The following is a 14,822-nucleotide window of genomic DNA, read 5'->3' as shown; positions in this document are numbered from 1 at the left end:
TCAACGAATTGCGTAACTTGATCATCTAATCGTTTCTATTATTGGCTGATTAATTGATACTACTCTATAATTCCGTTGTTGCTTCCTGTAGGGTTTCCTATGTCTTTATTTCGACAAGAAAGCACGTCATATGAAATAATGGAGTATTATTTGATGACCAATGCAAAATATTATATTCGATATAATATCACATGTTATATTCCAATCATGAAATATAACAATTAAATTCCATTTGTTTGTTCGGTTTTTTTAAAAAAGCCTGCAATCTAAAGATCTAAGAAAATTTATTTCATGCATTTTGTTGTCGTATTGCTATCATACTGCAAAATAACCCTCTTATGAAGACTCAAATTGCTTAAATAAACACACTTACCTGCTACTGATTCCTCCATAATCTTCGAATTATCGCAATTTATTTTGAATATTCTAAAATTCTATTCTATTATATAGATAAATATCTATCTATTATATAGAATATTCCAGAATTAACATTAACAACACAACTAGAAGAAAGATTTTATATATGTATTGTAAAACAACAAAAAGGAAGACTCGACTATAATAAAATAATGACTTCAAAATATTTAATATAAATTGATGAGTTTGAATAACTGAACAGTGATTTATAATGGCAGTCGTGTATTCGATTTATTAAGATATTCAGTCCGACAATTTCACCATCTATTTCTAATGCTCGTTTTACGGATCGTTTTTCGATATCCGGTTGTAACTCATAAAAATCGTTCGACATAGTGAAACCATCGGGCATGATACATTAATAACGTTATTATAATAATTCAATACGACATATCTATAATCGCTGTAGCCTCGACTCGTATTTTTTTTCTTTTTTTTTTTTTTGTTTTTCTTTTCTACTGAACGATGTTTCTCATACGATCATCGCCATAACATTTCGTACGGTCGCTGTAATACGCTATTCACAACACTTGCCTTTTTGCACTTTTTTTTGCATCAACAATCGCAGCCTCGAATCATCACCGTGATTAATAGACGACGATTCAGATTAATCACAGCATAACGTATCTACAATATTTACAGAACAATCAATCGGCAAAGACGCGTTACGTTTCTTTCTCGTGCTTTATACTCGAGTTCCGTACGGAACTCTAATAACATGTCAAAATGCCACACAGCTCTTTCGAACATATACACTTCCATTTAAAAAGTTTCGAATCATCTAGCAATATCAAGTGACAGACAGAATGATAAAAACGAAATGACCCTCTTCTTGTGAATTTTATAAGACTGGAGGATTATTTACAAGGATCCTATGAAAATCTTTTTAAAATAACTGAAATTAAAATGTAGAAGTTTCATAGAAGTCACCGTGTTACTAAGAAGTAAGATTATCCGAAAAGATATGAAAATTCGTTTCGCAAACGAAAGAACGAAAACATTGACGAATTCTTCTGATAAAAATGGGCGATTCAAGACTTTCCAAGTGCACTGCATCTACACTGTTGTTACCAGATCTACGTTAGACTCGAACGAAACTCGAAATAGACTTCTGTGAACTTGCATCACAAAGGTACAAAATATCGTTTAAAGCTTCTCCTTATTTGGTATTTACAGAAAATTATGCGAATCAAGAGTAGTAAAAATAAATTTGTTCATGCAGAAGAAAGCAAAATGGGTCAAGGATTCTATCGAAAAATGGCCCATGTTTCATTAATTGATGACTAATTTTCCTGATATTGTTCGCTCTATAGATCGTTAAATCTACTTTAAGTCTCGTTAAAGCTAAAAATATTGTCATCGACGTGTAGCCTTGCAGGAGGACCACGAATTCTCTTCGCTAATGCGTAATTGAAACTGAAACGACGAAGCTCTCTGCACGAAGACACCGTCGTCGATGATTCGGGGCTACGCAACATCATCATCATCATCGTGTTTCTTCGCTTCTAGTATGCAATAACTCACACGATTTTTATCTTAAATCGCGTCGAATCGCATTCGCGAACGCGTCCGCAATGTTTACGTATGTACGACTAGCGTTTTGTATCAGTGCATGCACGTTTGCGCCAGTCAGAAACAGCTAATGATGAAACCTAAGAGCGCGTATCTCAACACAACTACGATTCGATATATTATGTATATTATATGTTCCTGTGTATATAATGGATAATTATGCATTTTTCGTTTATTCTTTCATGCGTACGTATATATCATTACATGTACCGAAATACAGTTGTGCCTTGTTCGCTCGACTAGATTATAACTAACGTCATCGTGTTACGAAATGCATCGATGAGGACTCAATGTTGACAACTGGTTGTTCGTTTCACGAGCTATGAGATCGGTTTTACGGATGGAAAGTACGTAAAATCGTTAGAAAATAATTTTTCTTCTTGTCGAACCGAATTGATTTACGTACTTTGTCATCCCATTTTTTGGACTTACTACGATTCAGAACAATTTTTAATTATTCTCGTTCGATGATAAAAGAAATTTTTGTCCCCATGATACAAGAGAAGTATGTGTTTGGTTTTACAAAGAGGAACATTCGTCTTTTTAACCAACGTGAACGATATAACGATAATGAAATGAACGCGAGTAACGATTGAACTTTACAATGGAGAAGAATATCTATAGAACGCTGAATCATCTTGGAGAATCGTGAAATCAATGGTATTTACATAGGTAAGAAACGAAGAAACTCGTATAGACGAGTTCGTAATACTACAGAACTAACGGAACTACTCGAGTCGTTTCGAGGCCAGTGATTCTCAGCCGCCTCGGGAAAATTCGCGACACACGTTTGATTATAAAATTCGGTTTTGGCGGAACACTTAAAGCGATAACGCGTTATACCAGACGACACAACCGTCGAATTTCTTGCGGAACATCAATGTGTCGCGTTAATATCGGCTGAAAACCGTTGGCGTAACCTATTATCATACGCAATCAAATCCTTCTAGTCGATACGAAAAGTTCTACTTTTTCGTCTCTTTTCTTTGTCTTTTCTCTTTTCCTAAACGCGAATACTCGATTCACACATGACAAGAGAGAACGAAGTCTTTTCTCGAATGCAAAGATGTCGCGCGCCACAAAATCATCGTCATTCATAAAAGCCTAGGAATTCCTTCATACTCACTGTAAGTATACTTACACAACATATCATATTTATATTTATTTATTTATATATATTTATTTATATTTATATATATATTATATATAATATCCTCTTTTTTTTGCTCTCTGTATACGTCTACGTTTAGTATGAAAATAATTTCAAGCGCGTCTTGTCTCGTCGCACTCGTCCATCATCCAGCCGAAGCCGGCGTACCGGGAACTGGTAGCCGTCTCCGGTCTGGTCACCGTCCAATAAACACTAGAACTGGAAGCCCCGTTCCCGCGACGTGAGAATCACCTTCTGATGGCTGGAAGTAGCAGTGACAGCAGACTCACCAAAAGATGAAGAACGAGTTGAGCCCGATGGGAAACGCCCGGACTTAGGGCGTCGACCGGAAGCTCGCCTGGCGGCCTCATCGATGGCGGATCGTAATCTCTGTCGTAATCTGTAATCAAACAAATCTTCTTCTGCACGAATCTTCCAACGATCGAAATTTTATTTCTATTTTTATTTCTCATTTCTATTAGCTTTCCAATTTGAATGAATTTGTTATTGCAGCGATTTCAGATTTGAGGAATCGAAGTTTAGTGCATATGAATTTTTATATTTTTAAGATATGAATGAGTATGTTCTTATGACAGTGCAGAAAAATACATTTTTTTGTCAGCGATTAGATTTTCGATCTCTACGAGTACAGCGCTTCAAGTTTTAATTAGTGCAACGAAATTTTATCTTTTTGAGAATAATCTTAAATAGATATGGTTTTTTAGATACAGTAAGTATTTGTTGACTGTAAGATTACTTCTAAATTACAGTTGCTTCAATAGAATCATTTGGTGTGAATTGCACGTTCGACTCTGTGGCTTGTCTGACCATACGTGTCGTATGCTACTTGTATCGTTTTAACCAACCATTGATACCCAAATATCTATAACAACGAAAATATTCAATTTGCAACGCAAATTGTAAAACATTTGTCCTGTTTAACAACTCTTAATGGTCTAGCTACCAAAATTTTAAATATTGTGATGAACATATAGATAATAAAATTCTTATTAGTAAATCAACCGAATGGATTATTGAAAGTTTTATTTCTCTATTTAGTCTATAACACCTATAACACAGGACTTAACATTTTTATTTGCAGTAACAATTATGAACTGAGTTTAGTGGGATTTGATATAAAGGCCTCTTTTATTTACGATATATCGTTCGATCTCGTGAAACAATTTTGTTAATTTCATAATCAATATATAACATATAATTTCGTATAATAATGTTAGATTATTAAAAAGTCTCTAGGCCAACTTAACAATAATATTCAAGGACACGATATTCGAGGAATTAATTGACAACAGCTCAGTTCTCCTGGTCTCCAAATATTACATAGTAGCATCTGAAACGCGACAATTTTGTTCGTTCGCGTAAACACAGGCGCGGTTTGTATTTTCTCCATAATGTATTAAATTGTTATTTTCTAGAATCAACTCTGGATTCCTAGCCAACAAGAATGGTACTTGAGAGGGGATAACAGAAGCACGTAGTGAATATGTGGAAATGAGAATGCAACAAAACATCCCGTGCCCGCGAGAACATGTTGCGCGAATAATAGAGAGAATGTTCGATTATAATGCACCTGCTGGGTAATCGAACGTTTGGATGGTGATCGTGCGATCAATGTTGATAGCATTCTGAAAGGATTTCGGTCGGACAATACGACGGTGATTCGAATTTCATAGAGAACGAACGCGGGAAACCAATTCGTACCCTGTAAGTCCGAATCTGAATAGTCTTGGGAACAATCAGTTTGCAAAATGCCATCCTCTTACGAAACAGTAAATGCAAGCGCTACATACATACGAAGAAAAGTAGCATCGTGAGCTTGAAAAAGCAAGAGAAGCTAGTTTTCGCCTATTCCATTGTGCTGTATTGCACAAAGTCCTTAGAGTCGATTATTTAGCAAATAAAATGCAATTATTATTGAGCAATACAAAGTACACCGACTCGCGAAAGTATTCATCTTTTGTGAATGTATTTTGTGAGTTATATGAAATGTTTTGAAATTTTATCGACACTGTTGCGAGATTCGATTATCATAATTATACTGTTAACGTTTGAAAATATATATGGATATTATAAGATATTTAGAGAGATTAACGATTATCCATTATGTTAATAAGCTCTGATATTCATTCTATACTTAAGATGGAAAAGAACTCTTAAAATTTAAAGAAGGCATTAAAAAAGACTCTTGCAATTTCTGTCTATATGGTAAACTTAACAAAATTCTAAAGGTGGTCACGATATAATTAAAAATTCTTTTAAACATAGAATGGTAGAAATTTACATTGACATGAAGAAAAAGCGAGAAGTGTAGTGGTCTCGTTGATGAAATGAAACAACGCCAAAGATGCTGTGTATATTGTGTGTTCGCGAATACTTAAGAGGGTACGATGTGTAACTCTTTCTAGCCTGAATAGTTTCTCTCAAATGAAAAAATATTTCCCTGCGTATAATCATTAAGTTTTCTAAAATGCAAGAGAACATGTAAGAATTGTGACAAAAGAATATTTCAAGATAAGAAATTTTAAATGAATAAACATGAAAATTTAAATGAATTGAATGAATTATAAACGCTCAATAAGCTAATTATTCAAATGGAATTGCATGATCGAAAAGAGTCAAAAATCTAGGGAATAATGGGTTACTTTTCGTAAGTATTACTAGATTCTATTAGAATCAATAAACGAGGAAAATTTTCCGTTTAGTTTGAATAGCAAGATTGTCACGAATCACTATTTACAGATTTCCTGTTGTGAGAATAAATTACCGTTTTGCTACTGAATAAACTTTTTAGGACGTTCCAGACTACTTTCGATCAATAGAAACTCCCGATTTCCAGTATGCAAAATTGTTTTCGAATTCAACGAACCGGCTGCGTGTATTTAAACGTCGCTGATTTAAAACAATCCAAAAAGCTCGCAATTGAATACTAGCTTTGTGTGTTAACTATAGAATGTTAAAAAAATAAGCATCTCAAAATTTAGAAGCTATAATAGCCATTGAATGAAATGAAAAATGCTTGAACAACATGAAACTTAAAATCAATTCTTCGAGAATAAAATGTAATTATAGATAATTTACACTGTTAGTTTTGGTACCATAAGATGACCATTATTATGATAAGACCATTGTTAGTTTCATCGAAATCGACAAAAAAATATAGTAAAGGCACAAAATTTTAATTTTTCTTGCTGAAAGAATCGTTTAGCGTGCTCTTTTTACATCCTAAGACGATATTTGCAAGTGTGAATTATAAATCAACGTGTGTATACTTATTTTCTGTTAAAGAGGGACGTCTGACACACACACATACCTTTTCTACTTGCAAAAATTTTCAACATACAAAAATATGAAATGAAATTATTAAAGTTTAGAGTACAAACGAAGATGTTGTCTGACATGTATATTCGTTTCTCGTCTCGTTATTAGGTTACAGGATAACATTATTAAAATTTAGAAAAATACGAGATAAAGGTATTATGTAGAATAAATAGTCGACTGAAAAACTTAGTGCAAAGATCTTAACATTCATTGTTTGAGCACGAAATGTTGCACATATTAAAAACGGCGAAATTTATAGACAGCTTCGCAAATTACATACTTGTCCTTCCAGCGTTGGAAAGATAGAATGAATATGGTGGTAGATGTTTGCGGATACGTGAGAATTGTCCTATAGAACGGTCGATATTTCAACAACGAGTGAAATATATGTGCGAGTATGAGAATAGTCGGATAGAGAAGATAAATACAAGGAGTTGCCGCGGATAATACGAAGGGTGGGCGAGAGCTCGACGCTCTTCCGCATCTCGGAATTAAATTCGACCAAATTCTCGGAATCTCTAGGATATTTGGTCTGTGCAAATCCCTTTTTAATGAGATAAAAGGCTCGCCAGCGGAAGGCTAAATAAATTTATACTCCATTAGATATCATCCAGCGGCTGTTAAATTGGACTGATTCAGTGACGTATGTAAGCAATAGATCGATCAGACAATACGTAATTATACATACTGTGTATGTGTGAATATATATATAGTATGTCTTAATATTCTTCCAATAAATATCATGGAACGAAGAAATTAGTAAATTATAAAATAAACAAATTTAACATAAAGTTTAACATAAAGTTTAACATAAAAAAGTTTAACATAAAGATTATGAAAGCGTGAATAGTCAGGTATTGTTAGAAACTTTCAATCAATTAAATAGTTAATTAAATTAATATTACATTATCAAAATGTTTTTTACTATTTTAATGCACAATTTATTAACATCCACGAACCGTATTATCCGAGTTTTCGACTATCTGAGACAGCTTCGATCCACATCACATCGGATAATCGACTCTACTGTATTTGTCTATGTATGACTGTAGTAAATGGAACTGAAGAGATAACGAAATGCAAATAAATCCATATTCTCTAGCTCATAACGTAAAAGAAAAATTTATGAAAATTTGGTTTTGCGAAACAATATGTGTTTCTTATTTAATCTTCTTTAATGCAAACTTTTTGAATGGTATTTTTATATTTTTATCTTTTATAATATATAGGGAAATGTTTCTTTATAGTGATCATTTTGGACGTTCTATAAATTTTACGTTTCATTCAAGTTGTGCTTGGATTTCATAAACATTTCTAGCCTTTGCAATATTTTAATTAACTGAGCGTTTTCCTGAAACAGAGAAAATAGTTCAAATCTTTCGCATTTCTTCGAACTCCCAATGTTGGGTATTTGTGTTGTTGACATAGTCCAGATATCGTCAAGCTTTTCTTCCTTAATAAAAATATCATTCACAGGAAACTATGCAAATATTAACAAAGACTAAACGTACATACTTTTTAAGCTGGTGAAATCACTTCAAAATATTTTTCATATTACCAAATCATTGATAAGGTAATTCGAACGTTTGTATAAATAGTGAATTATAAATATAATCAAAATTAATCTCTTTTTGATTATCTCGCATAAATTATATTCTACTTATAAAATATAAAAATGTTTCTTCAAAATCCATTACTGCAGAAAAATATCAATTAACTAATTCAAAAATTCGATCCAACTTAATTCATTCACATCGATCAAACTTATCGCTTAAAATGCTAAAACCTGCATCTAAAGCGTCGTTTCCAAATTTACCCTGAAACCACAGAACCACGAACTTCGCCGGAACACTTACCACAACACCAAAATGACTATTCATAGTTCCGCAGAAACCAAACCGCGATTAAGATCGAGTTTGAGATTCAGATCGAGTGTTTAATACCGCTTAAAACGTTACTTGTTCTAAAATATTCTTTCCATCGAATTCACTCTAACTAATATCACTAAAAATTTTAATCCACAGTGGCTACGAAAAGTATTCACTATACGCGTCTTATTTTCACAGTGTCAGATTTTTACACTCAAATAACACGAAATTTAATATATCAACTTGGGCCTAAATAATTACCGTGTAAATAATTAGTATATTAGCTTAAATAATAAATCATAGGATGATACTTGTTATTTGATTACTTTAGTACCATCCCATTTATTTTTATTATTTTAATGTTAGCTGAAAAAATAAATGCAGTGTGCAAATATTTTTTTTATAGCCGCTGCGAATAGGAAACGTTAAAATCGAGAATGAATGGCTGAGGCAATCAGTCAGAGAAGATGGCTGCCATTTTGGAATCGAGTCTGCCGTCGAATTACAGAATTCTGTGGAATTTGATGGATCGCGATATGGCGGGCTGGGAAAACAATTTATTAAATTATTCCCTTGGGTATCATAGAAGGCGGGTTGCGTCGCAATAAATACGTAGTTTATCGTCGAGTTCGATTCTTTTTTGGCACAGTCTCTCTCTCTCGTTCAATTTCGCCTCTCGATTGGATTGGCCGGTTGTTCTAAGTTTTACGAACCAGGTCCATGTTGGATCAACACCGCCACCTGTGGCGCTAATACAAATCCGGTAATGTTGCCGGCTATGAATACATGAATATCAACCGGGAAGAAGTCGATACATATGTACGTTTACTCCTGTTAACCCGGCAGCAACCTCGACCTGCATACAGGTATCGCACGAATGGAAACCAAGCTGTTTGATATGTAGTCAACCACGTATATCTGTGTCGAACATCCTCTAGTATGAAACGATTTAATCTCTTGTTTTGTGTATGTATTTTGTCCTTTTTGTGATAATCTGATGCACAGGCCCACGAAAGCAATTGAACGCTTCTAAACACCTTTTACGAATACATTCTGTGTATTATACGAGACACTTTGAATTACTGTAATGAAACAAATTTAAGAATATACATAAAAGCTATAAAATATTCGATGCAAGTATATATTTTGTAGGGAGCACAAACGTATTTAAACAGTGAATTGTTTATTACATTCATAAAACTGAATATTCATTTGGATCATATTTAACTCTTATTAAACTGTTTAAAACGGCTATTCGTGCTGTATACCAAATCTTTACTAAACATATGTTTGTAGCGAGTATCTTGTTGAAGTTTCAAGTTCGACTAGTATGATCATGACATAGTCATGTCTCATTGCGATGACAATGAAATTTCGAAATGTTTTATGTAATACACATAACATAAAAGTTTTATATGGCAAGTGTTTGAATACCTTTGTGCTTTCGATATTCTTTCGATATTTTTCCGACCGCAAATTTCTCATCATATAGGTTTCGGTTGAGTGAGAACTCTCTACGAATCAATATCTAGCAAAAATGCTTTATCGTCGTTATTAGAGAAGCGAAGTAAAACACACGTATGGCGGCGAGGCTCGGAACGAACAAGTTTTCTTATTTGAAAACCGATCGGGAAACAATCGTCGCGAATTCCTCTGGAGTAGTTCCTCGTTCGCTTTGGCTCGGTCTTCAGAAATGGACGTCGAAATCGCACGTCCGCCTGGAAAAAAGTTATTCCCACCTACGAGTAAATTCCACACTGCGCGCGTGACTTTCCGCACGGACAGCGACAGACGAACCATTTTCCAACACTTTAACAACGTCTTTACCGGTCCTCGACCACACGATTTCCTTCGCTTCTTTTCGTTCGCTCCGATTTCGTGACAGAATCCCATCGATTGTGGCCATCACGCGACAGCCAATTAACTTAAAGGAACTTTAACTGGAATAGCTGGAACTAACATGGTAATAATTGCCGGGAACTGTAGCAATTATTTGGCAAATTTGCGGTGAATTCGATCCTTTGAGAATTGTGTTTTATCGCTTTTGTCGAACCAAAAAGCAATTGATTTGAATTCGAAGTGAATATGAGAAAAAAAGAACAATTTTTTTCATTATGACGTTTACTATGCAGTTTTTGCAGGAAACGTATTATCTTAATACCAGGTGATCAAATTTTCATTAAAATTTTGGAATAGTAAACTTATCATGTGAATAATGGTACCAACATTTTTTTCTTTTACAAAACCTCCGTACAGACTATCTCATAATAAAAAATGTATTCTGTATGCAGATATTTTAGTTTAAAGATTAGAATAGAACAGTTCAAATACTTTCGTAGGCCATTGTAAGTTCGCTTCAGTTTCTTTGCAATAAGTTCCACACTTTAATCGTTGATAATTCTAACATTAGATAATATTTATCGTTTGAATTAACAAAATCGCAATCATAAAACTAATCGATCATCGACTGTACAAATCATTAGATTAATTTAACACGAAATAATTACGTTCTTCTTTTCCGTGAAATTGGTTTGGGATCGAAGCGAGCTCCAATCAAGAAGGAACAGCGGATCGATACACGTTCGTCCAAACTTTCCTCCGTCACGTCACGACATTAGGATAAGCTTCTTTGGAATCGAGGAGAGAATTGGCTGGCGTGTCGATCGACGCCTCGAAGAATACAGATCATAAAAGTTTGTACAGTATAAGAATCAATTCATCGGCAGCCACTGGTTGGCCGCCCTCGACTTCCTGCACGTGCGACGGATGTCGATCGATTTAACAAATGAAGGCGAGAAAGAGGCTAACAAAGAGAGTTGGCGGGAGGAAAAATAAAGAGAAGGATAGAAAGACGGAGAAAGAAATGGGAGAAATTCAACGTTGCCCGTTTCTGCGTTTCACCAAGCGAAACCAGTCGACGGCCGCGGGTCAACGAAACTCGTTTTTCATTAATTGAAAGTAAACTTTGAGAAAGGGGAGTCTCCCGCCTCGGCGCTTCTCAGAATCTTTCAGCAAAGTCATTGAAACTGAGTTCGAAAAGTTTAACGTCGGTGCCAGTTGCTGCCAATTTATTGGCATACGAAACGAAAGTGCCCTCGGCAAGACGTTTTATCTACCACCCCCGCGATGTTCATGAGTATTGAGACACCTACTGCTTTTATACGAAATGTGACAATTAATGTAAAATGTCAAGGAAGCGATCAATCGCACAAAATTTTCTATTTCAAATTCTACACCTATTGTTATTTAAGTACTTTATTATTATTTTACTTGTGTTAAATTATCGATAACAAAGGAGAAAATTTGCGACGTTTTCACTGAAGGTCGCATAGGATAGACATAAAGTTGCAATTTTTGAAATACATATAAAATTTATATTATAAAACTAGTATTTGGGATATCAAACTTTTCATGACCATTCTCGAAGAAAATGTTGTGTACAAAAAATTCACGTGATAGTATCCTATTTATTTTCTGATGTTAATATTTGACTATCTTTTTTAGTTAAATCACGTGTTAGATCATTTTTAATTATATTTCATTCGAACTTCAACCTTCCCACTTATTTCCAATCGCTCAGCTTATTACATACAGCATAATTATTCGAAAGAAGCGAATAAAAGTTCTCTCTTCATTGGTCATACTTAGTACGCACGTAATTTTACATTAATGCATTATTTCTTCGCGGAATATTTAGACTTTTAATCGATATTCGAAATTTAACGCTAGTTAAACTCGCTGGATTGGTCTTCTCATGCGTATTCATAAGATATTACAACGTTCAATATTCATAAGCTATGCGATACTTTAAACGGCACCGACTGGAATCAGACCAGCAGCCGTAAGAAAATAAAACCGTGGAGAAAATTTGTCTTCCGACTTAACTACCAAGCCCCATTTTAAATGGAATTCGTTCTATACCTCGTGTCACACAGTAATCAGACGAAGTTTTCTGATCAATTATAAAATTCATATTTCCTTACATTCCTTTCTTACATCTCAACAATTTGAATATAAATTAAACCAGTAAGTTGTAATTTGTATGTGCAATTGTTTTAATAAAAAATTTCAATTTATGAATAAATACAATTCTAAATAAATATTCGTGCTATAATGTGGAAATTTAAAAAATATAATATTATAAAATTAAATATTAAAGAATTAAATTAAAAAAGAATTGAATAAAAGAGATATTAAAATAATTAATTATTAAATATGAAATTGTAAGTGTGCAATGTTTTATCTGAAAGTAAAATATTCTTGTATATTTCCAGATACTTTAGGATAATAATTGAAGAACGTTTTTTTAGGACTGATCGATAAATTCTAATAATTAAATTATCATAGAAATAAAATCAATAAAGTCTTATAATCTCCAGATTGAAACAAAAGTCGATTAACACTCGTTAGAATCTTTACTCTATTCAATTAAAATAAAATGAACATCGTATTAAAAAGTTTGGATACTTTTTGCGATTTCATTCGATCAATATCTGAAGTAGGGATTCTTGATATAAGACTCTCGAACTGAAGTGAAAGCACTTACTGTGCGCTGAAAAAGAAGTTCATAGTAGTGCCAACTATTGTTGATGTCTTTGGGCCTGGAGTTTCTCTCGAACTGGCGCGTCTAAAAAGGACTTTCAGTACAATTTCAGCTCGCAAATAGATATACGAACATGTAAGTTGAATGTATGAAAAAATATCGATATTTGATGAGTACAAATTAATTAGCAACTTCGGTGAGATCAGTTTTCCACTAACACTTGCAATCTCCTATTACTTAGAATAGTACGTTAATTGATATCAGGATATCTGTCCGTGCAACTTCAGATCGTACTATTTTTAATTATCTAATAAAAAAATCCCGAATTTTTAACCAGAAATAAGAATATTTGGTTCAATTTTTGAAAGTCTCTTTTTTTATGTATAATTTAATATTTCTACTATTCATCGCACCAAAATAAAGAAAACCTATGTTTAAACGAGTAAACATCCAAATTCTGTTCGTAAAATGTTTAGTTACTTTCATGAGTCAGTGTATCTTTTAAATAATCTTCTTGTCCATAATGGTAGAAATCATAAAAAGGTACCGTAGAAAATAATTAAATCAAATATTATTAACAAGGAGCAAGCAGGCCTGTTTTAAATCTTTTCTACTTTATTATAAAACAAAAATTGCAATTTTTAATTCCTAAAATACTCACATAATATATCTCAGTATTCTTTAATTAATTTTTCATATATAAATACGAATTGATCCAATTATTCACTTAAAGTTCGTTATCTCAATTCAACGAAAAATCTCTTCAGAATCGTAAGATCAACATTATGTTTATGCGATCGCGAAATTGCAAATGTAAGAAAAAGAAGAACAAAAAAGAAATGAGATCAGAAACGTAAGAGCAGGAGATCGATACGTGGGGTTACAGAAGATCCATCAGTGAAATCACTGTCGTCGAAAGCGTAATTCTGAAATCCATTCCAGCCAGTTAAAGGGGACCAAGTAACGTGAAGTAATTCGTTCACGGATAAAGGGTATCACCGAACATTGGCAATTTAGTGGATTCACTGGAGAATCTCTCCACCTCGAATGTGCACCGTTGACGAGGTTTTAATTACGCTAATTACTCGAACGAAGCGGTACAACAGGCAGCCAGCCAGTTGTATCGTCGTGGGAAATGCCTGAGGTACGCGGCCCGCGTTAAAATAGATATTTACTGACCTGAATTTCGCCATTCCTCGACCTCGTAGTCGATAGGTCGTTGTCGTAATTTCTTGTTACCGTTTCTACCTAAAATGCATTACACAAAGGCGGTTTTACATGGCGTGTTTTACGACGGGGACGTCATGACGCAGGAGGGAGACGCGGGAATGGATGTCCTTGCTCCAGCGGGGAAAAAAACAAGAAGGGTGGATGGATGCAAAGTGCCATCGAGAGGGTTCTGTACGCGTGCGTGTGCGCGCGCGCATGTGTGTGTGCTATTTTATTTGTAAATTAATGTCGAGTATTCTGCCTAATTCCTCGCTTTTTCGCGAATATTTAAACGCCACAGGTTTACGTTGTCATGACTTTTCGTGTGGTATGCACGACATTTGGGTGTTTTTATAGAGTGATTAAAATTGAGATAAATGTAGAGGAAATAGGCTGAACACCTGCTAGATTTCAAGGTAGTTACCATTCTTCTTCATTGATGAGGTCACGTGGTAAGGTGGTGGTGTAGTAGACGTGGTTGATGGTGCTGGGATTTCTGTGAAAATAAAGAAATTGCTTCTCAATTAGTGCACGACAATATCTCTTTGCACACATGCAGAATTTAGACTTGTAAAGGTATTAGGTATTAGAAAAAAAAAGGAAACAATAAAAGAAATTTCTAACTTTTCTTTGCTTGTTTAAGATGGAGATTGGCTGATTCTCTTTCAAGGTTTAATATATTTTTTTTTTTTCGTATTTCAATACTTGTATATCAAAAGCTCAG

At 34.1% G+C, this 14,822-nt stretch overlaps 1 protein-coding gene across 7 annotated transcripts in view; it reads right to left on the bottom strand.

The window, feature by feature from the left end:
* Positions 1-508: 508 nt before the first annotated feature.
* LOC117163442 (neurotrimin) overlaps positions 509-14,822 on the bottom strand; it is a 298,534-nt gene continuing 284,220 nt past the window's right edge. For 5 of the 7 annotated variants that reach the window (XM_033345713.2, XM_033345712.2, XM_033345714.2 and 2 more), the window contains exons 9-11: positions 14,523-14,594; positions 14,069-14,137; positions 509-3,539 (exon numbers count right to left, since the gene is read on the bottom strand). In XM_033345713.2, the coding sequence (XP_033201604.1) occupies positions 3,388-3,539; positions 14,069-14,137; positions 14,523-14,594 (293 nt within the window). In that variant the 3' untranslated portion in view covers positions 509-3,387. Of the gene's footprint in view, positions 3,540-12,880; positions 12,974-14,068; positions 14,138-14,522; positions 14,595-14,822 lie in introns of those variants that run through there. The other 2 variants (XM_033345717.2, XM_033345715.2) reach the window with 2 other exon arrangements.

This window comes from Bombus vancouverensis, chromosome 9 (genome assembly GCF_051014615.1).
Source record: "Bombus vancouverensis nearcticus chromosome 9, iyBomVanc1_principal, whole genome shotgun sequence".
Classification (NCBI taxonomy): Eukaryota; Metazoa; Arthropoda; class Insecta; order Hymenoptera; family Apidae; genus Bombus; species Bombus vancouverensis.
This window is presented reverse-complemented; position numbering and strand designations above follow the sequence as displayed.